The sequence below is a fragment of the Puma concolor genome, chromosome F2 (assembly GCF_028749965.1).
Source record: "Puma concolor isolate L17-30 chromosome F2, mPumCon1.1.hap2, whole genome shotgun sequence".
NCBI classification, from domain to species: domain Eukaryota; kingdom Metazoa; phylum Chordata; class Mammalia; order Carnivora; family Felidae; genus Puma; species Puma concolor.
In genome coordinates, this window is record NC_141684.1 from 11756493 (window position 1) to 11784172 (window position 27680).

General features: G+C 43.4%; 1 protein-coding gene across 1 annotated transcript; it reads right to left on the reverse strand.

The window, feature by feature from the left end:
* Positions 1-3357: 3357 nt before the first annotated feature.
* GSDMC (gasdermin C) lies at positions 3358-27038 on the reverse strand. Its single transcript, XM_086695963.1, has 13 exons — positions 26766-27038; positions 17457-17677; positions 15934-16117; positions 13304-13553; positions 9244-9355; positions 7949-7993; positions 7529-7558; positions 7179-7259; positions 6917-6943; positions 5676-5815; positions 5214-5343; positions 4662-4735; positions 3358-3982 (listed from the first exon to the last, which is right to left on the reverse strand). The coding sequence occupies exons 2-13, from the start codon at positions 17671-17673 to the stop codon at positions 3656-3658; spliced, it is 1617 nt and encodes a 538-aa protein (XP_086552089.1). The 5' UTR covers positions 17674-17677; positions 26766-27038; the 3' UTR covers positions 3358-3655.
* Between the last annotated feature and the right edge of the window lie 642 nt (positions 27039-27680).

Here is a 27680-nt window from a genome sequence, read left to right on the forward strand (position 1 = left end):
ATGGACTTACATTAATACTTATGCTTGCTTTCTTTAATCGAAGCCATATATTCATGTAACTTAATCAAATTGTTGTAAGGTGTCTGGGTGACTCGGTTGGTTAAGTGTCTGATTTCATCTCAGGTCATGATCTCCGCGTTTGTGGGCTTGAGGCTGTGACCTCCTCAGAGCCTAGAGCCTGCTTTGGATTCTATGTCTCTCTCTCTCTCTCTCTCTCTCTCTGCCCCTCCCCCACTTGTGTCTGCACTCGCTTGCTCGCTCTCTCTCTCACAAATATTTAAAAAAATAAACAAGAATCAAATTGTTCTACGTGAGTTTACTTCCTTCCTTCCTTCCTTCCTTCCTTCCTTCCTTCCTTCCTTCCTTCCTTCCTTCCTTCCTTCTAAGATTTTGTTTTTTAATGTAATCTCTACCCCTGTCGTAGGGCTGGAACTCACCATCCTGACATCAAGAGTCCCATGTTCACCATGGGACTGAACCAGTCAGGTGCCCCTCAGAAAACTATTAGGCAAAATTTTTTGAAAGATTTGAGTTTTATTTTTAACCTCAGATCCCACCTCATTTCCAGCTCCACTTTCCTCCTTTGCTGGTGTGTTTCGTTGCTTGTTTTGGTAATTTCCTCTTATCTCTCGTATAAAGGGCATTCTTGAGATATAATTAATACACCATATAGTTCACCCATCGAAAGTGTGCAGGTCAGTGGTTTTTAGTATGTTTACAGAATTGTGCTGCCATCACCATGCTCTGTTTCAGACCATTTTCTTTTCTTTCTTCTTTCCTTTTCTTTTCTTTTTGAAAGAGAGGGAGTTCAAGTGAGTGAGGGGTAGAGAGAGGGTCGGGAAGAGAGAGAATCCCATGAGGGGCAGAGAGAGACAGAAGGAAAGAGAGAGAGAAGAGGGGCTCACCTGAAGCGGGTCTCAAAATCACCTGATGTGGGACTCAGACTCACGAATCATGAGATAATGGCCAGAGCCAAAGTCAGATGTTTAATGACCGAGCCACCCACGCACCCTAAACAATTTTCATTACCCCCCAAAGAACCTCCCCACCATAACCACTGATGTACCTCTGGTCTCTGTGGATTTGCCTATTCTAAATATTTCTTGTGATTGGGATAATATAACGTGTGGCCATTTGTGTCTGACATCTCTTAATAATAAGCTTGCTCAGTTGTAGGCACCATCCATGGACTTGCACCAGGGAAGATGAGGATTTAGGGTCCCCTTTGCTCTATACCACACACAAATCCTATCCCTATCTTCCCAATAGGGCGACATCACAATCATGACTATGCAAACTCTACACAGATATCAATAAACCATAATTATTTTTCCTTTCCTGTAGGGTTTCTGTTTTATTTCTCATTGTCATTTTTTATTTTTCCTTCTATTTTCTATGTGTTTATATCTAATTAAATTCAAACTGCCAGTTCCTTAAATCTTATACTAATATCCCAGATTTGAGATATTCTATGATTTCCTCTTCCTGGAAGACTTCCTCTCCCAGAGGCTTCCTTATCTGCTCAGATGAAGACTATTGTCCTCTGGCCTCAATACTGCCATCTTGGGAATCCCCCTGTCTCTATTCTACAACTAAATCTTCTTTTCCCTGTAGCCAACATCTTCCTCCTGGGTCTCTTTCATTTTACTGTATCACGTCCTCTTATATTTTCTTGAAAATAGAACATAGTAATTTTAAAAATCTTTGTCTGAAAATGCCTTATTCTGCCTTCAAACTTGATATAGACTTCTAGTTGGAAATAATTTTACATCGAAATGTCGGAAGTCTTTGCTTCATTGTGTCTAACTTGCTGTTTGGCTGTAGTTTAAAGGCATTCTTATATTTGGAGTCGGTTAAGTCTCTGACTTCAGCTCAGGTCATGATCTCTCAGTTTTCGAGTTCGAGCCTCACATTGGGCTCTCTGCTGTCAGCGTAGAACCCGTTTCAGATCCTGTGTCCCCGTCATCTCTCTCTGCCCCTTCCCTGCTTGTGTTCTCCCTCTCAAAATAAATAAGCATTAAAAAAAAATTGGGTAAAAAAAAAAAGCATAAAAAAAAAATTTTTTTTTACCCAATTTTGTAAAGTCACTCATTTTGTAAATGAACTTTGTTCTTTTTCCTGGGTTTTTACTTTGTTCTGCATGTTCTGAAACTTCACAAAAAGGTGTTTTGGTATGGGCCCATTTTCATCCATTTGTATCAGGTACATGATGGGCTCTTTAAAAAAAATTTTTTTTTTACATTTATTCATTTTTGAGAGACAGAGCACAAGTGGGGGAGGGGCAGAGAGAGAGACAGAATCCAAAGCAGGCTCCAGCTCTGAGCTGTCAGCACAGACCCAGACGCAGGGCTCGAACTCACAAACCGCAAGATCATGACCTGAGCCGAAGTCGCACGCTTAATTAACCAGCTGAACCACCCAGGCACCTCATGATTGGCTCTTTAAATCCAGAAATTCCTATCCTGGTTATGGGAGATTTTGTTGATTTATTTTGTTGATGATCTCCTTTCCATTTGTGTGTGTGTGTGTGTGTGTGTGTACGTCCTCTCGCTCTCTTTTTTTTTTTTTTTTTGGTGGCGGGAGCTTGTTTTATCTGGCTCTTAGGCTTCCTAAACTGCTCTTCTATGTTTCTTATTTTTTCTCTTATTTTTCATCTTATGACTTTTTACTCTACTTTTTGGGAAAGTTCCTCAACTTTACCTTCTGATCTTTTCTATGGAGTTTTTATTTATGTCATAATAGTTTTAATTTCTAAGACCTTTATTTTTTTTGTTCTCTCAATGTTCCTTTATTTAAAAAAAATTTTTTTTTAACGTTTATTTATTTTTGAGACAGAGAGAGACAGAGCATGAACGGGGGAGGGTCAGAGAGAGGGAGACACAGAATCTGAAACAGGCTCCAAGCTCTGAGCTGTCAGCACAGAGCCTGACGCGGGGCTCGAACTCACGGACCGTGAGATCATGACCTGAGCTGAAGTCGGACGCTTAACTGACTGAGCCACCCAGGCGTCCCTCAATGTTCCTTTAAAAATAGCTCAAAAAGCATAATTTGGAAAAGTCACACATAATGATCAATTCAGAGGTATAAATTTTGGGGAGTTAATTTTTTGAAGCAATTCTGAACATAAAATGTTTTCAGAATGGAAAAAAAACCCTCTCATTTTTAACATTTTACCATCTAATCTTGGTGATGATCTCTCTGTTCATTATTTTATTTTTTGATGCATTTCAAAGTGAGTTACAGATATCAGTTAGCCTCACCCCAAACAATTCAGAATGCATATTGTTAACTAGAGCAAATATATTTTTACATTGTTTTGGAGTAGCATTTATATATAGTGAAATGCTCACATTTTTTTTTAATGTTTATTTATTTTTGAGAGAGCATGAGCAGGAGAGGGGCAGAGAGAGAGGGGTACAAAGGATCCCAAGCAGGCTCTGACAGCACAGAGCCCATAGCAGGGCTTAAACTCACAAACTGTGAAATCATGACGTGAGCTAAAGTCGGATGCTCATCCAATGAACCACCCAGGCTCGCATCTTTAGATACTATTCGATGAGTTTTGACAATTGCATAAACCTTTATCAAGATACAGATATTTCTATCACCTCAGAACATTCTCTCAAGTTTCCACTGATCCCTGGCTCCATCCTGCCTAGAACGGTAGACGTGGTGGCCCTAGACCCCCCCTGAGCTCATCAGGGACACTCTCAGCATAGACTGGAGTGGGGCCAGGCCTCTCTGGACTTCCTGCCAGCTGCTTCAGCAATGACAGGGTCCCATACAGGGCAGACAGGGGCTGCTTGGTTTCCAGATGCCAGGTTGATCTGGGGCTATTCAGTTCCATTTTCAGCCCACACTCCTCCAGGAGGCCATAGGTGATGGCCAAATCCTCACCCTGGAGTGGGGCAAGGAGCTCGGGTTTGAGGGTAAAGGGGATGTCCCAGCAGTATTTGAAGTTGGGCTCCAGGATGCTCCTTACCTAGAATAACCAGTATCAGATGTTACACGTCAGCATTTGAGGTCGGGAAGAGAAAATTTGTCCCAAGAGGGTCATGCAGGGTAACTGAAAGGGACAAAAGCTTTGGAGTCAAGAGGGCCCAGAGTCATGTCCTGGTCATGCCCTATGGTCAGTGTAATTGTGGATACATTATTGGAAATCACTGAGCATTGTTTCCTCAGCTGCTAAATGATTTTATTAACATTTCCCTTGCAGAATAGTGGCATTTGGAATTAGATGTGTGTGTATATCCATACATGTGTGCAGTGTGTGTGTATGTATATGCATATGTCTATACACACATATATCCTTAAATATGTGTATGTGGAGAGAGAAGAGCGATTCCCAAATGGTAACTGTGTATATAAAGCGGGGATATGACTCAGGGACTCTGGGTTCCCAAACCTGGGTTCTTATATGGCTATTTTAGAACCGTGGGGGCTCTCAGCAGGGGTTGCCATGGAAACAGAGACCCTCCTGATAGATTCATACCCACTGGGCCTGTTGCCCAGAGGGAGATGCAGCCAGGGATTTCCCAGTTGCCAGAGCAGGATCCTGTCTCCCTGGCAGAAACCTGCATCATCTCTTCTTCCTCAGATTCCTTCTTAACTCTGGTTCTTTCCCCCTCTTCCCTGGACACTAGCCCCTGAGAATATCTCACCAGCTTCTGCTGCTGGAGCAGGATCCTCTTTTCCATGGACTGGGCCAGCAGATCATGTTGGGTGTCACTCAACACTGGGAACAGGGGGACATTTGGGGAAAGAAAGTGATGAAGGGTTAGATTTTCCTCTCCCCACTGTGAGCCGGGAGACCCTATGAGAGGGGAACTCTGAGGCAGAGGAATCACCCATTGGACTTTGAAGGTCAAGTTCACTTTACTGGAAAGTCCTCCTTCTACTCTTGGAATGCCTCTAGAATGCTACATAATGTGGTCCAGAGGATGGGATCTTGAGGCTGGAGCCTGGAATCTTCCACTCATAATGATCTGTTGGATGAACTTGGGCTGGTCACTTTCTAGACCTCAGACTGTTTCTCTGTTCACGTGGCAAATTTATCTCACTAAACCCTCTGGACATTTCAGAGAGGGGATATGTGAGGATGAAGATCATGATATTTGAAGGGTTTTGGAGAGATGGCGTCTAACCCATAGCTTTCACGAGGTCTGAAGGCCAAACTTGTGACTTTCCTACATTTCCCCCCAGATCATTCTTACCCATTATGGCTTCAAGGAGGTAGATGATGTGGAATCTTGCCTGGATCCATAGGTCTCTTGTGTCCGGTTGCATCTCATTTAGGATTGTGCCCCCAAAGTCATCCAAAAGATCTAAGGGGCTCCCATCCAGCTATAGGAGACCCACATTATTAGTAATAAGATATTACTACTACAACTACTACTGGTATATAATTTTGCCTGTGTCTTTTAAGTCTGTAAGTGATCAACCAAGGTGGGAGGGTCAGGGCTCTTTACCTGTCCCAGGGGATTCCTAGCAGCCCCAATATTTGGCCCCTGGCCTTGTCATTGTGCCTAGGGCCAGTGTCCCAGATTGCTGACAGCCTACTCTTTCCCCTGGCATTGCCCCATCCCTCCTCCCCTGTGTATCTTGATAGCCATATTTCCTAAACCTGCCCCTTTTACCACTTTGATCAGCCCTAGGTAGTTTTAGGAACTCCTCACCGTGTCCGTGAGGTCCTGCAGAGCCTCTCGGTTCCCAAGCTTGTTCAGGATAGTATGGAATATAGAATCCTGAGTGTCCTTTGAGAGCTGGGCCAAGGCCTCCATTTCCTGGAAAATCTCCTCATGTAGTTGCTTGAAATCTGCCCTCAGGCGTCAGCATCAAACCAAAAATGGGTATAATTCTTTGATTACAACATTCCTAGAATGATAAGCCCCTCCCCATCAAATATGAGCCCTTTTATCAACCCAAAGCATCTCTATGGATGCCATGTTTGAGCTCTGGGAACAGGCTAGAAATAATAGACTAGAAAACAGACAATCCTAGTGCTATGAAATGAGGGGAGCAGAATGCAGGGAGCAGAGATGGAGATTCTGGAAAGGGGTCATGGGAAGTAGAAGAAAATGACCAGGTGCTTATTTCTGGGACGTGTCTAAAATAACATGGATTCTGTGGTTGGGCTCTTAGAGATGAGGATCTGAGCTCTTGGCTCAGTTTCTACGTTTGTTAAATGGGGATGTTATGAGGGATTAAATGAGTTTATGTATATAAAATGCTTGGAGTAGTACCAGGTAGAAGACTTGAGCCATCCTTCTTATAATGTAATTCTACTTGTATCATCTATATCCATATGGAATTAACCAAGGAATGGATTTGGGGGCTCTCTGCTTGTCTGAGGAGACTTTGGGTGCACTCAAGATGATCTGCTGAGTGAGAGGTCACTAGAACGGACGTGCAATGACACTGGCATTTCTGTTTGGTTCACTGCTGTATCCCTAGTACTTAGAATAATGCCTGGGGGCGCCTGGGTGGCGCAGTCGGTTAAGCGTCCGACTTCAGCCAGGTCACGATCTCGCGGTCCGTGAGTTCGAGCCCCGCGTCGGGCTCTGGGCTGATGGCTCAGAGCCTGGAGCCTGTTTCCGATTCTGTGTCTCCCTCTCTCTCTGCCCCTCCCCCATTCATGCTCTGTCTCTCTCTGTCCCCAAAAAAATAAATAAAAAAAAGTTGAAAAAAAAAATTAAAAAAAAAAAAAAGAATAATGCCTGTTGCCCAGTAAGTTCTTAATAAAAGTTTGTTGCAGGTATGCCCAAACAAACGAAGGAATGAATCAGTGGAGCTGACCAAAGTGTAAGTTTGGAAGTAGACCTCAGTTTTCTGAGTTGCATGGAAACTCCAGTCAGGGCTCTCAGCTCTGCAATTCCCTACCCTGGAGGCCCTGGATTCCCTCTTAATAAACACTCACCTTGCCAAAGGACTCTCTGTATTCTTCCTGGAAAGAGAATCACAAGGAATCATCTCTTTTCTCATGCTCAAATTTGCTTTTTGAGACACTTGGGAGGGTTCTGGCCTCTCATCACCTCCTCCCTCTTGCTAGACCTCTTTCTGCCCCAATTCGGATGGATCCCTTCACCTCCTGGCCTTCCTGGATCCTTCCTATTCCACAAAAACTAGAGCCAGTCCCTAGGGCAGTGGTGGCAAAGGCCGGGGAAATCTACCCTGCTTACCAGGTGAGTGCAGCACAAGATCCAGAGGCTTCCTTACATCAGATATACTCATTGTGTACAGGGGACCATTGTTCACAGCAACTAAAAGAGAAATTATACCCCCACCAAGAGTTAGCTTCTGAAGACATTTGGTTTCTCTGGCCTTCTGCTCCCTGCCTAGCCACCACCCCCCCCCCCCCCCCCCCCCCCCCCCCGTCAGCTCCTTTCCATCTATTCCTGCCCTTTGCCCAGAGGCCAGATCCTCCTGCCTCAGGCATGGACAGCAGAGGCAACTGTGTGGGGCGTTTGTGCAAAGTGGCCTCATGGAGGGATCAAGTCCCACCTTCCTGTCTCTAAAATCACCCACTCACTTGATGTCTTCATCATTCGTAGCATTCTCTCTGGAAAGAGAAAGAGAAGTGCTCATTCACAAAGCCTTAGTCTCCATTCTCCCCTTCCTCCTCCCAACCTCTCCCTCCTCTTTCCAGCTTTCTCCTCCTCCTCCCCCAGATTTCTTACCTCTTTTCACTCCTTCAGTTGATTCAGAGCCTAGGCATATGGAGACCTTAGGCAGCACACCCACAACCCCACCTCACAGTTCAAAGGGGAATTGTGGCCAGGGGCCGGTGCCAGGGTCAAAGGCAGGGGAGAGGAGGAAGTGATGGAGAAGCTTGGCTGGAAAGGTTTCCCTGTGGGTCTGTGGGGGCTGAGCCCTTACTAGCATCCGAAGGGAGTCAGTGCTCAGCAGGGCCTGCGTCTAGGCAGAGAACCTGTCCAGCTCTGAAACTCACCTTCTGGAAAGGTTTTCTGCGTGTCATCATCTGAGATGAGGATATCTGGGTGGGAAGAAGTCAGGCCAGGAGAGCTGAGGTTAATCCTGCTGGACTGTTTCCCAGCCCCTGCCTGCAGCCCCCAGGCTTCCTCCTCCACACCCAGCCTGGCAGCTTTTCTCAGTGTGGCCAGGGGACGCCTCCACCAGATTCATCTGTGATGCTGGCTCAAACTCAGAGCCCCTGACCTAATTCTACCTTCTGAATCAGACTCTCTGAACAGAGCCTGGAGCCTGCCTTTTGAATGAGCACCTGGGCTGATCACTGTGCTGACACTGGAGAACTTCCTCTGTAAGGTAAAGGCAGTTGGCTTTGTCCATCCTTCTTTGGGTAGGATTGTCTGTCTGGTGCCCTTAGTCTTACTCTCGTGAGGTCTCCTCCCTCACCTGTCTGCTCCCAGTCCTGCCCCCTTCCTGGGTGATTTCATGCTGCACCTAAGAAATGCTGAGACAAGATGTTCGAGGGAGGATATTATAGACAGAAGTGTGTGTGTGTGTGTGTGTGTGTGTGTGTGTGTGTGTGCGCACGCGTGTGCATGTCTGGGGGTGGAGGGGAGAAGGGAACGGCATCCCCTGATCCCTGAGGAGCTGGACCCTAGCTGTATCAGGCTCACCTCTTCCTGGAACTTAAATTGGGGGAGGCTGGTTGTGTCTTCAGCGCTCCCCATTCCATCCAGGGGTATAGTTGCTGTTTGATGCAAATGGTTTGCCCATGTGGAGTCAGAACCCGAAGTGTGTGCGTGTGCTGGGGCACTGAGGCCCAAGAGCGAGGGAGGGAGAGATGTAGATACAACCCTGCCTTATGTTCCTGGGGCATTGTGTCTGCCGGTTTGTTTGGGATCTTGCGGCTATCTCCTGGGCTTTCTCCCGAGGTTATGGGTACCCTGGGGAGCGCCCTGTGGCTCCCCCAGGCCAGCTGCTGAGAGCGGCTTAAGTGGACACTGGAATGAATGGAGATGATGGGGTTGGGGCTGCCCTTGGCCTGGTGCCAAGGACACCTCCACGCCGGACCCCCCTTCGTCCCCGTCCACACGGGAGACTATCTCTGTATCTTCCCAGAGCAGCGTTTCTGTCAGTCAGCCGTGCTGGGAGGTGGCTTTGGTGGTGGGATGTGTGTGCCCCCACAGTGGGGAGGTGTTTCTCGGCCTGCTGCACAGAGCGGCAAGTGGATGCCAGCTGCTGGCCCTTTCCCTCTCTTTCTCTTCTCCGGAGAAGCGGACGCCCCCTCCCCATCTTCCCCTTTCAGCCTCTGCTTACCCCAGCCATTGTTCTCGAAAATCAGCTGCTTCTTCTTATAGGCGATCACGGTGCCCTCTGGCAGAGTCAACATCTTCTCTCTCACTTTGAGACCCTCTCCCTGGCCTTGACCCTGGAGAGAGAAATCAGGCAATGTGGTCCCATGTACATGTGATCTTAAAACTCAAATAGATCTATTTTTGCACTGGTGGTGGGAATGCAAACTGGTACAGCCACTCTGGAAAACAGTATGGAGGTTCCTCAAAAAACTAAAAATAGAACTACCCTATGACCCAGCAATTGCACTACTAGACATTTATCCACCGGATATGGGTGTGCTGTTTCAAAGGGGCACATGCACCCCCATGTTTATACCAGCACTATCAACAGTAGCCAAAGTATGGAAAGAGCCCAAATGTCCATCGATGGATGAATGGATAAAGAAGATGTGGTATATAAATACCATGAAGTATTACTCAGCCATGAAAAAGAATGAAACCTTGCCATTTGCAACTACGTGGATGGAACTGGAACTAGAGGGTATTATGCTAAGTGCAATTAGTCAGAGAAAGACAAAAATCATATGACTTCACTCATATGAGGACTTTAAGAGACAAAACAGATGAACGTAAGGGAAGGGAAGCAAAACAAATATAAAAACGGAGGGGGACAAAACAGAGACTTTAAAAAAAAATTTTTTTTAACGTTTATTTATTTTTGAGACAGAGAGAGACAGAGCATTAACGGGGGAGGGTCAGAGAGAGGGAGACACAGAATCTGAAACAGGCTCCAGGCTCTGAGCTGTCAGCACAGAGCCCGACGCTGGGCCCGAACTCATGGACCGCGAGATCATGACCTGAGCCGAAGTTGGCCGCTTAACCGACTGAGCCACCCAGGCGCCCCCATGCTTTTCTTTTTGAGGCAGGTATCCTGATAATTCGCACTTATGATCTGTGGTATATGTTGACCCATTAAATTATGCCTCCTGTTTGGTCCTTTCACCTGGAAACACATTCCTCTGGTCTCCTCACCTTTGTTGTATTATTTTTTTGGATGATCTTCCTTCTTTTATTGTGTCTCTGTTAGTTCTGGAACTCCTCTTTTTCAGATGTTGTATGTTTGGACTAATACTCTAAACTTTAATATTAATATTCTCCTCTTTTTCTGCTTACTTTTTTTGGGGAAATGTCTTTGATTTTATTTTTTGGCTTTCCTATTTTAAAAAAAATTAGACTTCTGGTTTCTGTGCTGGCATACTGTAAAGCGCTTAGAAGTTGCCACTCTGTCTTACAATCAAGTGAAAAGCTGAACAAACTTTACTGAGTATATTAGTCTGTAGAAAAATAGAACCAATAAGCTTTCTGTCTATATATCTATATTTCTAAAGGGATTTATTGTAAGGGATCTGTTCATGCAATTATAAAGGTTGAAAAGTCCCAGGGGCACCTGGGTGGCTCAGTCAGCTAAGTGTCTGGCTTTGGCTCAGGTCATGATCTCATGGTTCGTGAGTTCGAGCCCCGTGTCAGGCTCTGTGCTGACAGTGCGGAGCCTGCTTGGGATTCTGTGTCTCCTCCCTCTGTCTCTCCCCCACTCACGCTCTGTCTCTCTCTCTGTCTCCCTGTCTGTCTCAAAAATAAATAAGCATAAAAAAATTTTTAAGGGGTTTCTGGGTGGCTCAGTCAGTTAAGTGTCAACTCGTGGCTTCAGCTTGGGTCATGGTCTGACAGTTTGTGTTTGAGCCCCACCCATGTCCGCCTCTGCACTGACTGTGGGGAGCCTGGGTGAGATTCTCTCTCTCCCTCTCTCTCTGCCCCTCCCCCACTCACACGTGTGCTCTCTCTCAAATCTCAAATAATAAAAACTTAAAAAAAATTCATAGAAAGAAAAATCCCAAGATGTACAGACCCAGGAGAACTAATGGTATAGTTCCAGTCTGAATTTAAAGGCCTTAGAAGCAGGAGTGCAAGTCAGAGTCTGATGGTAGAGCAGCGTCCCAGCTGAAAGATACTTAGGCGGAGAGTGAACTCAAGTCTTTCTCCACCTTTTGTTTCATTCAGAACTTCGGTGGACTGGATGAGGCCTGCCTGCATTGGGGAAGATAATCTGCTTTACCAGTCTACCCGTTCAAATCTCATCCAGAAACATACAGGCACACCTAGAATAACCTTGAACCAAAAACTGTGTACCTCATGGACCAGTCATGTTGGCAACATAAAATTAACCATCACACTGAGTAGTAATTACTGTATTCTGGAGACCTGATCGACTGTTCATATGTATTATCATGGACTTTTATGTAGGAGTTATATTTTAAGTAGTTTTTAAAAATTTATTAATTTTTAATGTTTATTTATCTTTGAGAGACCGAGACAGATCATGAATAGGGGAGGGGCAGAGAGGGAGGGAGACACAGAATCCGAAGCAGGCTCCAGGCTTTGAGCTGTCAGCAGAGAGCCTGATGTGGGGCTCGAACTCACGAACTGTGAGATCATGACCTGAGCCGAAGTCGGACACTCAACCGACTGAGCCACCCAGGTGCCCCATATTTTAAGTAGTTTTTTTTTTTTAAGTTTATTTATTTTGAGAGAGAGAGAGCAAGTGAGGGAGAGACAGAGAGGGAGAGAGAGAATCCCAAGCAGGCTCTGTGTTGTCAGTGTAGAGCCCAGCACAGGGCTTGATTCCACAAACCCTGAGATCATGACCTGAACCGAAATCAAGAGTCAGATGCTCAACTGACTGAGCCACCCAGGCACCCCTGTAGGTGTAGGTGTTATATTTTAATTTTATGGATGAGGGACCCTATGTCAGAAACATGAATAATGACCTCAGGCAGCCTAGTGAGTAAATGGCTTCTCCAGAATTCAGCCCTACTCTTTGATGAGAAGAATGTCCTGGTGAGTCCAATGTCAACTAAGAGAGTGCAGTGCAAAGCAATGGTGTGGGAAAACGCTGACACAGCTGGGAATCTACAAACCGTTTAACAACATCACAGCCCAGGAGCGATGCTTAGAACCGGCACCTGCTGTGAACACCTGGGGCATAGGCCAGACGCACAGCTGAGCATTCGCCCTCTGCAAAATGCCTCAGGGTGTTCTCCTGTTCTCCCAGAACCCCATCAGCACACCGAAACTGATGTGAAAACAGCCGGTCGTGGACATACCCTCCAAACTGGAGTAAAGTTTGGTTTCAAACTTCTTTGTCCACTGGGTGGCGCCTTGCTCTCCTCTAGGGTTAATACACAGATCTTGTGAAAGTTAGCTCACATCTCCATTTTGTCTTGTTTTGTTTTTTTGGTTCCTAAATCTCTTCAGTGAGGACATATTACATATAAAATATATTTTGTGTAAATGTCCATTATAACACACACACACACACACACACACTTTATATGTCCCTGAGTCACAGTTCATGTTGAGTAAATATTTGATGAACTGCTTTGTTTTAAACTTTTTTTTTTTTTAATTGTGATGATTGTAAGTTATGTACATCATATGTGCTTGGAGATATTTAATCTTAATACGGAACACTTTCTACTCAGGGTATCACAGTATTTAGGATGTTTGAACTGCTGAGGTTTTGTATTGTATCTGGCCCCTTGTTTCTTCCAGCCATAAAGCTGCACATGTATGTAGTATAGCAACCATACATATATATCTTTTAAGTTTATTTATTTATTTGGAGAGAGAGAGTGTAAGTGGGGGAGGAACAGAGAGAGAGGGAGGGAAAGAGAGAATCCCCAGCAGGTTCCACACTGGCAGTGCAGAGACCAACACAGGGCTTGAACTCACGAACTGTGAGATCATGACCAGAACTGAAACCAGACGCTCAGCCAACTGAGCCACCCAGGCGCCCCAACAATCATATTTTTAGAGTATCCAAAACCGATCGTTTAACCAAAGCAAAATATAATTGCAAATAATTAAATCTATTTCTATTTTATTGATATTGAATAACCTCATATATTAAAATACTAAAACGAGCATGTTAGAATATACTCTCGGGTCTGGAGTCAGGATTCCTTGGCACATGAGAAGTGGGAAATAATGACCCCATTCATCCCAACCCCCAGAGACAGGCCCTAATAAGATGCAGAGCCCCTGGGAAGTGGGGTGGGGCTGGCTGTGCTCTTGGTGTCCCCATCCCACTTCAGACAACCGTGTACCTTGACAGAAGTCATCCAAGGGATAAAGCATTTTCCCAAAACGTTCACACTGCTGCTGTCATGCAGCACAGTGCTGTTGATCAGTTCCACGGCCTCTGTCACCACATAGAGATTGTCATCTCTGCCCCGGCACTTCCTCAGAAACAGCAGCTCCTGATCCAACACTTTCCTGAGGTAGGTGGGAAGAGAAAGGTCACAGTGGGAAAGGGATGCCTTTTTTTTAAAATGCTTATTAATTTATATTGAGAGAGTGCATGCATGCAAGTGGGGGAGGGGCAGAGAGAGAATCCCAAGCAGGCTCCACGTTGTCAGTGCAGAGCCTGACGTGGGGCTTGATCCCACGACCGTGAGGTCATGATCTGAGCTGGAATCTAGTGTCAGATGCTTAACTGACAGAGCCACCCAGGCGCCCCCGGGAAAGGCAGGCCTTCTTGGCTCGTTGTGGATTACTCTTCTAAGACCCTGGATGGGGTACAGAGCATTTGGAATTTGATAGGTGAGTTCTCCATGGGTAGGAAGATACTGGCTTATAGGTTAGGTTGTTTAGGGCAACAGAACATCTTCTCTGATGTGCATGGTGGAGGGGTCCCCATTCTCTGACGGGTATGGTATGACAGTATGCATACCATATTATGAAGAGCCATTTACATTTTCCAAAATTATATTGGTCATGTTAGGGTAGTTTGTACATTTCCAGTACCAGGGGCTCTCAGCAGAAGAGGCTCAAAGTAGATGAGTCCAGGTGATGGAGACCAGTGCTTAGGAGGCCCTGTTGTCAAAGCTGGGTACACACAGCACACGTGCCCATGTGGAGCAGGCGGATAAAGTGTGATGAAGGAGGGCAGGTGCTGGGTGATTTTTCATGACTAGCGCAGATGGGCTTTATGGGTCGACCGTCCTTAGTAGGGGGCTTGGTAGAGCTTGACTTGAAGATGTAAGTTGGGGGAGATGTGGAAGGTCTGCAGTGCTGAGACTCAACTCTGTTCTGCTCCAGGCCCCACCCTGCTTGGTGCCCTGGTGACAGCCATGTGGAATACTGAGAGACCCTTAAATTTGCCTTTCAGGGCAGGAGGTCACTGACCATCCAGTGCCCTTGGAGAGAAATGCAGGCTTCTTAACATTTGGGCAAGGAGTGTGTCATCTGACTCTGCTTACCTCCCAACCTTCACTTTACATCACCTTCATCCTTGTTGACGAAGCTTACGCTTCCCTGGCCTCCCCCTCCTCTTGGAAACACCCAGCTCTGTCCTGTCCCAGGGCCTTTCAGCTCTAATTCAGACCCTTTTCCTCTTGCTTGCTTCTTTCATTCTTTAGGTTTGAGCTCAACTGTTAGCACCAGAGAGAAACCTAAACCGACCACCTTCAGCATCTCTTTGACCTCGTCCTGTTTCATATCTCCAGAGCTCCTGTCATGATCTGTAAGTGCCTTCGGAGCTGAATACATGACATGCCCACATCCCCTCTATTAGAAATAGCCAACTGCCTTTTTTTTTTTTTTTTTTCCATTAAAGGTCTGACCTCAGGCTTACTTATTTCACTTGGAGCTAGCTAATTAAAATGTATCCTAGAAACTGCCTCTTTGCTGAAATACTGAGAATTTCTTTTTCTTTCTGAGCAGCTAAAGAATCTCAGATACTCTTTTGCACCATAAACAGTCTTTGCAAATGTTATTGTTAATAAGGGCCTTGTAAGAACTCAGGAATACGGAAATTGTCCAATGCCCTGTGAAAGTAACTTTTAGTCTTTAAGCAGTCTGTGATTTTTAACTTGTTGCTTTCTTAACAATTTGTTGGGTTTGTAAACACATTATTTAAGTTGGCATTTCTGTTTTTACTTATTTATTTATTTTAAATTTATTTATTTATTTAGAGAGAGAGAGCACCAGCAAGCTGGGGAGGGGCAGAGAGAGAGGGAGAGTGAGACAGATTCCCAAGCAGGCTCAGTGGTGTCAGCACAGAGCTCCACAAGGGGCTCAATCCCACAAACTGTGAGATAATGATCTGAGCTGAGGCCAAGAGACAGACGCTTAACCAATGGAGCTGCCCAGGCACCCTGAAGTTGACTGTTTTTAGAAGGCAGTAAAGACTTAAGTTCTTCGTTGAGCTCTTAAGAGATCGTTTGATACCCGCCTTTGCCTATACGTTTGGAGGTAAATGAAATCCCAGGACACTACTTCATACCTTATGTCAACAGAGAGTTTCCAATTCTTTGTCTCCCATAAATTAATACTTTGTTAATTAATACTTTATTTTTTATTGCCCGCTCTTCCTCACTGCCTGCCCTTTGCCTGTCCACACTAAATATGAGCGGCTTTAGGGTAGAGATGGGTAGCACATGATAGTGCAGTAATGGGTAATTGCTGTTTTAATAAATATGTATTAAGTGACTAATAATTATTCGCTGAATGAATGAACAAGAAGAACAGCATAGCTTGCCTGCGGTGTAATTTTCTTCATTCAGAGCCTCAACAGCAAGGCCTGCTAGGTGTCTGCCCACAAAGAGAGTCCAAGGGGCTCTGTTGACCAGTCCTTCCTCTCCCATGGCCTCACCTCTTTAGAAGGTCTTTCCAGTTTTGGGGTGGGAAGGTAATAGCGTGAAACTGGAGGAAGGTTTCATGGCACTTAGTAGCTTCCCCTGACACATTCGTTTCTAGCATGGCAGTCACACCTGCAGAAGCCTTGTACTTCCGGAACATGGTGTCACTGAAGATAAATGGTCCCTTGATAACGGTTTCTGAGGACAGAAAAGGGGACTTCAGGTTTAATCAAAAATTTACTCTGGAACAGTTGGAAAATGGAATGGAGATAGAATGACCAAGTCCTGTGTTGCTTCAGCCCTCTTACCTATTGAAATCTTTCAGAAGCTAACAAAATAATGTGGTTTTTTTGTTTTCTTTTTATTAACTTATTTTTAATTTTTTTAAATTTATATCCAAATTAGTTAGCATATAGTGCAACAATGATTTCAGGAGTACATTCCTTAGTGCCCCTTATCCATTTAGCCCATCCCCCCCCCACAACCCCTCCCGTAACCCTCAGTTTGTTCTCCATATTTATGAGTCTCTTCTCTTTTGTCCCCCCCTCCCTGTTTTTATATTATTTTTCCCTTCCCTTATGTTCATCTGTTTTGTCTCTTAAAGGCCTCATATGAGTGAAGTCGTATGATTTTTGTCTTTCTCTGACTAATTTCACTTAGCATAATACCCTCCATTTCCATCCATGTAGTTGCAAATGGCAAGATTTCATTCTTTCTGATTGCCTAGTAATACTCCATTGTATATATATACCACATCTTCTTTATCCATTCACCCATCGATGGACATTTGGGCTCTTTCCATACTTTGGCTATTGTTGATAGTGCTGCCATAAACATGGGGGTTTATGTGTCCCTTCAAAACAGCACACCTGTATCCCTTGGATAAATGTCTAGTAGTGCAATTGCTGGGTCGTAGGGTAGTTGTATTTTTAGTTTTTTGAGGAACCTCCAGACTGTTTTCCAGAGTGGCTGCACCAGCTTGCATTCCCGACAAAATAATGTTTTAAGTGTAAATTACTGCTGAGGACAAATGTTTGAATCAACCCAAGGGTCGGATAACAGCGATGTCATCTCAAACCCTGAGACATGGTGACATCGTGTGTGCCCTGGTCAAGGAGACCCATGACATCATCTTTCCTCTGCAGCAGGTGCAGCATCTGGCCCCAGGAGGCAGCATGCTGGAGCAGAAAGTGTTAAGCATGTGGAGCCAGACAGATCTGGGTTTGGATTCTCGTTTTACTAGTTCCCAGGTACATAACCTAGAACAAATTATTTTATAAGTTTCAATTCACTGTTCTGTAACTGGGGGTAATGTTTCTGACTTAAGAAGCTGCTAGAAGTATTAAATGAACTCATAAATGCTCGGGTCCAGATATTAGTAGATTCTCAAATAGTCATAGGTTCTTGCCCAGTGTCTTTCGGCAAAACTGCTCCTAACGTTTACCTGTGTGTGTGTCTCAGGGATTCTTGCATGGTGCACTACCTGTCTGGGCACCTATGTTTTCACTCCCTGCCTCCCAGCCCTTGTTGGCAATACCTGGGACTGAAGAACTTGGCTCCAGGATGTCCATGAGGGTGTATTCTACTGGAATATCAGGTAGTTCCCAGAACTGTGAGAGAGTCTTCTTTTTCTTCCGTAAAATTGCAAACTGACGGAATTTGTTGGCGTTCAGCAGGTGTTTCACAGGTGTCAGGTCTTTGTCTCCGAGCTCTTTGACCAAATTCTTACTGATATTCTCAAACATGGAGGACATGTTTCTAGGGACAGATAGAAGGGGAGTACAGATTTCAGTGGAGATGGGGAAGAAAGTGGGTAAGCTGTCACAGAGCTTGATGTTTTTCCTAAGGAAGAGGACATATATGTGAGATTAACTTAGGTCTTAGAGTAGTGACTAAATCGTACTTTGTCAATTTTGGTATTCTAAACACAGCCTGGGCTTTGGAGGGAAGCACTGCTGTGAAGTTCATTGCTCTTTATGGCTAGAGTAGAAAAGCCTGTGTATCTCTCCACCCCCACGCCAAGGGCACCCTCCAGGCCCAGAAAGTGCTCAATGCTATCGTCAGCAGAAGGGCCTGAGAGAAGGTTAGGTATATGGCACAAATCCACGGTGGTGGTAGAGGTGGTGGCCGTGTTGGCCATCAGAGAGTGAGGGCCCCACGGGGAAGTGACCTGTGAACAAAGACTTGAGCTGGAACAAGGTGGGGAGGAGGGAACGACGTGGCTATTTGGGAAAAAGGGTTTCAGGCAGAGGAATGAGCAAGAGTGAAGTCCGACAGGAAGATACGTGGCAGGTGAACAGGTGCAGGACGTGAGAGACTTATCAGAAAGGGAGGGGCAGTTGGGGCAGGCCCTTGCTGGTCTTTATTACCACGTCGTTTGTCCTTGAGGTGGGGTTGAAAGCTGTCGGAGTGACAGATGGGACTCCTCTTTTGTTTTTTTTTGTTTTTTTTTTTTAATTTTTAATGTTTATTTTATTTATTTTTGAGAGACAGAGAGAGACAGCGTGAGCAGGAGAGGGCAGAGAGAGAGAGAGAGAGAGGGAGACCCAGAATCTGAAGCAGGCTCCAGGCTCCAAGCTGTCAGCACAGAGCCTGACGCAGGGCTTGAACTCACGAGCCATGAGATCGTGACCTGAGCCGAAGTCGGCCGCTCAACCGACCGAGCCACCCAGGCGCCCTATGGGACTCCTCTTTTGAAAAGGCGCCTGTGTTGCTGTTGCCCACAGACGCAGTGAGGCAGTGAGAGTGCTAGTCAGGGGGCTAGCGAGGAGGGACCGCAGTGACCTGAGTGACAGCTGACGGCGGATGGGGCCAGGGTGCTGGCACAGGAGCAGTGAGGTGGGATCCGATCCCCGTCTGTGCTGAAGGTAGAGCCAACATCTACCAAAAGAGTGGTGTGGCTAGGTGGCCCCTGTGGCTGCTCAAGGCTCTGAGGCTCAGAATGAGTCAGGACAGTGCCATGTATACATCAGCAAATGACTTCTGTTTGTCAGACAGGGAGACGACCAAGAGAGCGAGGGGAAGAAGTTGGGGAAGCAAGGCAACGTGGAGGAAGCATGGGTCCTGGGAAATAAAGGGGGGCCGGTTCGGGGATCCAGAGAATCAATTACATGTACATGTGTCACTCATTGTGCTCTCAGAGAACTGTGAGGACAAGCTGGATTCTTTTTATGGGCTCCTTCTGCTCTTACAGAAGGGATTAAATGGGTTCTAATATGTCATTCAGAGAGAGTTGACAATGATTTGAGTACTTCCCAGAGATTTAGGCCTTTGTCATGTATGCACAGTGATTAGTGCATGTACACAAATATGTGCTTTAGCTGGCATGGGCCTTAAGTCCTTCTTAGGCAAATATGTATCTAGCAGGTGATCTTTGGAGGATAGCGATAAGATATCTAGGCCATGAGACCTTAGCAGAATCAGGGGGAAATAAACAAGCACCTGGTTCAGGTTACGGAAGTGGCAAAGAGAAGAATTTCCTCTCCAAAGGGCAAACAGATACACGTTCTTATGCCTCTGTGGTCAAGATGAAGCCAGCCAAACTGTACAATTTGTGTAGAGAAATTGTAGAGAAGGGCTTTATGTGTCTGTGAATTGCCTAAGCTCAGTGCTGCAAAACTCATGCCTCTGAAAATTCTATACAATCTTACTGTGACTGAAATAGGACAAGAGAATCACCTTCATGAGAGTGGGCTGAGATGGCAAAATAATAAACCCGGAAGCCGGCCTCGTTGTGCTGGGTGGACTATGAATCACTAGTAAAATAAGAAAGTCAATCCTTCGGCTAAGTGTGAGGAGTTTGAATGGGTAGTCATCACCCTGGATGGTGTTCTCATGCTTCTTAAAGATTTTCAGTGTCGGCACAGACACTGAACACAGGATCTCCACCAGCAATTGTACAAGAAACAAAGACCAGTGCTTAAGAGGAGAGAGATGATTACTAGGGAAAGTGATCCTCTATAAATTGACCTGTTCATTCATTTATTTACTCATTCATTCAGCAGAATTTTAACAAGCGCCTATGACAGGCTAGGCCCTGTGCCGGGAATTGGCAATACCATGGTGAACAAAAGTAGGAATGGTCTCTGATCTCTTGGGGCTTGCAGCCTAGTGAGAAAGACAGTTATTTACCAAATGATTTCACTAGTAAATACATGCACATGTGTAAATCATGATTAGTCCCATAAAAGAGAGGCGTCTGATGCTCTCAGAACCTATGATAGGTTTTCTTTGTTCTTTGGTCAGGACAGTTGGGGGACCAGGGAAGTCTTTCTTAAGGGAGTGATTATCAACTGAGATATTAGGTGAGTAGAAGTGAGCCAAAATAAGAGGGGAGGAAACCCAATTCCCTCAGTAGAATAAAGAGCATGTACAAAGGCCTTGTGATGGGAGACTGTTTGGTCCATTCCAGGGATGGACAGAAACCGGTATGGCTGGAGCGGAATGAGTGGTGGGAAGGGTGGGAGACGAGGCTCAGGAAGTATGTAGCAGCCAGACTATGCTGTTCTTTAGAGGTTATTTGGCATCTTTGGTCATTTTTCTAAGAGTGAAACAAAGTTTGACAAATGCAGAATTGTAAGCGGAGGTAGGATTAATGTAAAAATGAGTGTCTGGCTGGATGTAACTCTGGCAGATCAATAGTAAAATCTCTTTGGGGTAAAATAGATTCAACACAGCCACCCAGGAGATGCAGACAATGCCCTGTGTGAGGTCACCTCACCATCCAAAAATACAAAGCCCATGTGGAAGCAGGTCACCCTCAGTGAGGCTCATCAGACACAACGTACATCAGGAGTAGATCTATAGAAGCCATAAAATTGAGGAATCAGGTAGAGACTATAAGAGAAGTGTGTGACATATTAAAAGCATAAATAAAAAAAAAAACACGAGAAAAGAACAAAGTAGCATAAAGTGACCGGGCAGATTGGGAAAAAAGATTAAAAAGGAAACTTTAAGGTGAAATATAGTTGTAGATATGAGCTCATGAATTAGATGAGCAGTTCTAGACCTAGCTTAAGTGAGAATTAGTGAACTGTAAGGTGGATTTTAGGAACTTAATCCTAATTCACCAGAGAACTATAAACAGATAGAAAATAGTATAGACATACTAAGATGCATGGAGGACATGATGATAAAGTAAAACACACATATATGCATATATGTATATACACACATCTGTTTATGCGTGTGTGTTTCTGTGTGTGTGTATACACACACACGCATATATGTGGCAGATGTGCATATATATGAGAAAATAGAAAAATGGGATTAAGGCAAGAGTCAAGATACAATAGACAAGATGAGTCAAACCCACAGGTAATCAAATATTTTTTTTTTAATTTGTTTTTTAAGTTTGTTTATTTTTGATAGAGAGAGTGTGAGCATGAGCTGGGGAGGGGCAGAGAGAGAGAGAGAGGGAGACACAGAATCCAAAGCAGGCTCCAGGCTCCAGGCTCCAAGCTGTCAGCACAGAGCCTGACGCGGGGCTTGAACTCACAAACTATGAGATCATGACCTGGGCCAAAGTCAGACACTTAACTGACTGAGCCACCCAGGCGCCACCCCCCCCCCCCCCCCCCGCCCCGGTAATCAAATATGAGTAAGATTGTGAAATAGTAAGGACAACAAGAAGAGCTTAAAAATTTCCACCAACAGGAGGGGAATCATCTTTAAAGGAATGCCTATTATATAGAGAATAGTGTTTTCAATTGCAACAACTGATGCCAGAAGAAAATAGAATAATATTTTTAAAAGGAAGTCAGAATTAAAATATTAAATATCCTTGTATTTCTTTGACAAGGAAGTCAATCAAAGAAATCAATTTTACATTTTGTTAAATCAAGTATGAATTAAAAAAATTATTGTGAGAGAGCAAGGCGGGGAGGGACAGAGAGGGAAAAGGAGAGAGAGAATCCCAAGCATGCTCTGCACTATTAATGCAGAGCCTGATGTGGGGCTCGAACTCATGAATTGTGAGATCATGACCTGAGCCAAAATCAAGAGTCAGACACTTAATCGACTGAGCCACCCGGGTGCCCCAAATCAGGTATGCATTTTAAAATTGAAGGATAACCAGTAAAGGAGTAGAAATTGAATATTTAACTTCTAGACCAGGAGAGGGGGGGAAAAGAAATAAAGAGAACATGACTATTCCAATAAATGATAAAGAAGAGGAAGAAAAGGCAGGGAAAATAGAAAGTTCAAATAAAATGGTACAAATAAAATACACAATAGATGGAGTAAGTGTAAATTGATTAACTTTTCTTCACTTAAGAATTAGAAGTTGTTGGATTCGATTTAAAAAACCAAAATCCAGAAATACACTCTTTAGAAAAGAGACAAATTTAGAACACTAAAATTAGTAAATAAAAGCTAAAAGAATAGAAGAATACAGGTCAGGCAAGTACCAAAATAAAACCTGTATGGACATATCCATATCAGACAAAATAGATTCGACTCAGTAAACATTATAAGGGTAGAATGGGATCACTTTATAATAACAAGAACATGTAATAACTCAAAACATGAGTGGACCTAATAAAGCCTCAAAACATATAAACAAATGTTGTTAGACAGGTCAGTAATTGATGGATCACATATAATGTCGTAAGAGATATTCATAGAAGATATGAACAATGCAATTATCAAATTTGATTGAATGGGCATATATAAAACTCTGTATACTCTGTACAGAGAGACAACTGATTCTTTTCACACTCTCTCACACATGTCATTGAGCAAGTATCCACAAATATGAAGAATCAATATTACTCAGATTACATTTTTATCACAATGCCATTAAATTTAAATAAATAATAAAAATGTAATTTAACCCCCAATTTATTGGAACTAAAGAAAGAAATCCACTTATCCTAATAACTCACAGGTTAAAGAATAAATTGTATGGGAATGTTACAAATAAAAATTTGTGGATAAGCCTACAGCTAGTATGAAGATTGAAATAGTAATCAAAAACTTTCCAACAAAGAAAGGCCCAGGACCAGTCCTCTTCAGTGGTAAATTCTACCAAATATTTGAAGAAGAATTAGTGCCAATCCTTCTCAACTTTTCCAAAAATGTGAAGAGGAGGGAACAGTGTCAGACTAATTTTATAAGGCCTGCATTATCCTGATACCAAAGCCAGAAAAAGAAACTACACAAAAAGAAAACCACAGGTCAATATCCCTGATGAATATAGATGTAAAAATGTTCAACAAAATACTAGCTAACTGAATAAAACAGCATATACACCATGCCCAAGTGGGATTTATCCTTGGGGTGCAAGGATGACTCAACAAAATAATACAAAAACCAATTAATGTGAGAAACCACATTAGCAGAATAAAAGATGAAAATCACATAGTCCTCTCAATAGATGCAAAAGAAATATTTGACAAAATTCAATACCCGTTCATGATAAAAACTCTCAATAAGCTATAAAAGGAATGTACCTCAACATAATAAAGGTAATATTTGACAAGTCCATAGCTAACATCATATTCAGTGTTCAAGATTGAAAGTCATTTTTCTAAGATCAGGAACAAGACAAGGATGTCGCTTTATTCATAATAGTCCTGGAAGTCCTAACCAGAGCAATTAGGCAAGAGAAAGAAATTTAAAGTACACAAATCAGAAAAAAATTTAAAATGGTCTCTGTTTGCAGATGATAAGATCTTATAAACAGAAAACTCTGGAGACCCCATTTAAAAAAACCTGTTAGAACTAATAATCGAATTCAGTAAAGTTGTAGGATACAAAATCAACATACAAATAACAGTTGTATATCTAACAACATACTATCTGAAATGGAAATTAGGAAAACAATCCCACTTACATTGCACCAAAAAGAATGAAATACTTGGGAATAAACTTAACTAAGGTGCTGAAAGACTTAGGTACGGAAAACTACAAAATATTGATTGAAGGAATTAAGACAAACAGGTGGAAGGACATCCCATGTTCATGGATCAGAAGACTTCAAATTGTTAAAATTTCTATACAACCCAAAGTGATCCACAAATTCAGTGCAATGCCTATCAAAGTCTCAATGCTATTCTTTACAGAAAAAAAAAATTCTAAAATTTGCATGGAACCACAACCTCCCCCAAATTGCCAAAGCAATGTTGAGAAAGAACAAAGCTGGAGGTATCACACTTTCTGATTTCAAATACAAGGTTGTAGTAATCAAGGCAATATAGTACTGCAATAAAAACAGGCATAAAGGCCAAAGGAACAGATAGAGTCACATCTTATAATAAACTTATGGTCAACTGAAAGTCAACAAGAGTGCCAAGAATACCCAATCGGGAAAGGATAGCCTCTTCAACAATAGTCGCTTCAACAAATGGTGCTGGTAAAACTGGATATGCCCGTGCAAAAGAATGGAATTGGACCCTTAACCTTACACTATTCACAAAAGTCAACTCAAACTGGATTAAAGACCTAAATATAAGACCTGAAACTCCAAAGTTACTAGAAGAAAAGATAGGGGAAAAGCTCCAGGAGATTGGTCTTGGCACTGGTCTCACAGATAGGACACCCAAAGCACAGACAACAAAAGCAAAAGAAGTGGGATTGCACTGAACTATGAAAGGCTTTTGCATAGCAAAGGAAACAAACCAAAAGAGTGAAAAGGAAACCTATACAGTGGGAGAAAATATTTGCAAATCATCTGTCTGATAAAGGGTCAATATCGAAAATATGTAAAGAATTCACACAACTCAATTGCAAAAACCAAAGAAGTCAATTAAAAAAATGGGCAAAGGGGAGCGCCTGGCTGGCTCAGTCAGGTAAGTGTCAGACTTTGGCTCACATCATGATCTCACGGTTTGTGGGTTCGAGCCCCATGTCGGCCTCTGTGCTGACAGTTCAGAGCCTGGAGCCTGCTTCAGATTCTGTGTCTCTCTCTCTCTCTGCCGCTCCCCCACTCACACTGTCTCTCCCTGTCTCTCTGTCTCTCTCAAAAATGAATGGACATTAAAAAATTTAAAATGGGCAAAGGACCTGAGTAGACATTTCTTCAAAGAAGGCATACAAATGTCCAACAAGTATATGAAAAAGTGCTTAAGATCACTAATCAGCAGGGATATAAAAATCAAAAGCACAATAAGATGTCATCTCACACCTGGTAGAACGGCTGTTATCAAAAAGACAAAAATTAACAAGTGTGGGTTGTGTATATATGGAGAAATTGGAATTCTTGCATACTGTTGGTGGGAAGGTAAACTAGGAAAGACATTATGAAAGACAGTATGAAAGTTCCTCAAAAACTTAAAAATAGAACTACCTTAAAATCCAGCAATCCCACTTATGGGCATATATCCAAAGGAAATGAAACAGTATTTCAAAGAGCTATCTGCATTCCCACATTTACTGCAGCATTATACACAATAGCCAAGATCTAGAAACAACCTAAATGTCCGTCAGTGGTTGAGTGAATGAAGACGTTGTGAGATTTACATACACACACACAAATGGAGTATTTTTTAGCTTTAAAACCCCCAAAATTCTGCTCTTTGCAACAACATGGATGATCTGAATGACATTATGCGAAGTAAGAAAACACACAGAAAAACGAATACTGCAGAATCTCACTTATATATGAAATCTAAAACAGGCGTACTTATAGAAGCAGAGAGTATGATGGTGGTGGACAGGGGCTAGAGGAAGGAGGAAGGGGGGTGATGTCAGTCTAAAGGTTCAAAGTTTTTGTTAGAAAAATCCTGGAGATCTAACGTACAGCATGGTGACTATAGTTAACAATATTGTATTGTATACTTGAAATATGCTAACAGGATAGATCTTAAGTGTGCTCACCACACACACAGGGAATTATGTCAGGTGACGAATATGCATAGATTGTGGAAATCATTTCACAATGTATATCAAAATATCAAGTTGTGTGCCTTAAACATATACAATATTTACTTGTCAATTACAAATTTTTTCAGTAAAGCTGAAAAAAAGGATAAAAAAGATTCATAAAGGGGCGCCTGGGTGTCTCAGTCGGTTAAGCGTCCGACTTCGGCTCAGGTCACGAGCTCATAGTTCGTGGGCTCGAGCCCTGTGTCGGGCTCTGTGCTGACAGCTCAGAGCCTGGAGCCTGCTTCGGATTCTGTGTCTCCCTCTCTCTCTGCCCCTCCTCTGCTCGGGCTTTGTCTCTCAAAAATAAATAAATGTTAAAAAAAACCAAACAAACCTTGGAAGAACCAGCCACCCCCAGACAGTTCTATAGTTTGGAGCTTAGAGCTTAGACCTGCCCCAGAGATGTAAATGAGTTATCTGTGTATAGGTGGAAATTGAAACCAGCATACTATAGATGAAGCCGTGAATTAATATTTAATAGGTGGAAAAGGGGAAAATGTAAAGTGCATTTTGCAGGCCACAAAGAGGCAAATAAGAATGGGGTTTCGCAGTTGTACAGAATTTGGTTTTTGAATGTTTATTGAATGCTTATTAAATACTTATTGGTTGACTAGAAACAGAATTTTCAACAGTTTCTATAAAATCCTTGATGTGACTTTCAGTTCCATCTAATGTGGGCCATGGAAGAGATCAGTGGACGACAGAAAGTAATGGGAACAGAAGATTTTTGGAAAATGGACCTGGATACAGGTGCATCAGAGATACATCCCTAGCCTTCCACGCTGGCATGTTGTTGTCAGAAATTCTCCTTTATTAAGGAGAACTTTGGGAAGAAGTGCTACCTTCTTTTGGGGTCAAATTATGCTAAAAACAAAACAAAGCCTTGTATTTATTCTATTCAGTTTTCATCCTGAACATTTCTGTCTGTGACCATACTAATCTTCTCTTCTTATTCATCCCCTGATCCTCAATTAGAACTTACCAGATTGTGTATTGTCTGGTCCTGCAGAGAAAGATTCTAGTTGAGTTGGGTTCCTTCCAATCTTCGGGTCTTCTGATGTCAAGCAGTGTGTGTGTGTGTGTGTGTGTGTGTGTGTGTGTGTGTGTGTTTCCCCACCAATAGGTGCTGCCTCAATTTCCAGTGCAGTATCCCAGAAAAATCAGCATATGACAGGCCCTCTTTTTCAGGAGACCAGGTCTGGAGCTTAGCTCTGGACCACAAAATCTTAGCTTTCAATCCCATATCATCAGGTTATATAGCTGATTATGTACCTGCTGGGCTGTCCTAGCAGAAACCCTGCCCTTTTCTTATTAACAGAACTGGCTGAATGTGTTTTGATTCATGGATTCACAGTCATTGTGGGTGGAACAAGTTTTTGGCTCATTTTCTGTCTTAAATGTGCTGTATACAAAGTATCACTGTGAGTCAACAAGAAAGGTAAAAACCTTTCAGGAAGAGGGATAGGTTCAAGTGCCAGGGCCTGGGGGAGCGCCTCGGAACTGCCTAGATGTGGAGCTCTGTACAACAGGAGTTTTTTAAACACCTCCCGTCTGTCAGGCACTATGCATATATTAAGTATTCCAGTCTTACAACAGTCTTTATTTTAAAGATAAATTAAAAGGAGACTTTCAAAGAAGACAAAAACAACTTTCCCCAAACCCTTTCTCTTGCTGATTACTCCCTGTGGATTTACAGGATTAGGTGAGCCTATAGGAGGGGAAAATTGTATGACTAGGAAGGCCACACCCACAGGTTTTGGTAATATCCTCAACTGTCCCTCAAAAAGGCAACATCCCTTTCAGTTGACAGGATATTACAATGCGTGTATTTCATTTCACTTTTTTTCTTCTTCACTTTTAATATTCATGAAAGTCCCAAATGAACCCTTCTCCATCT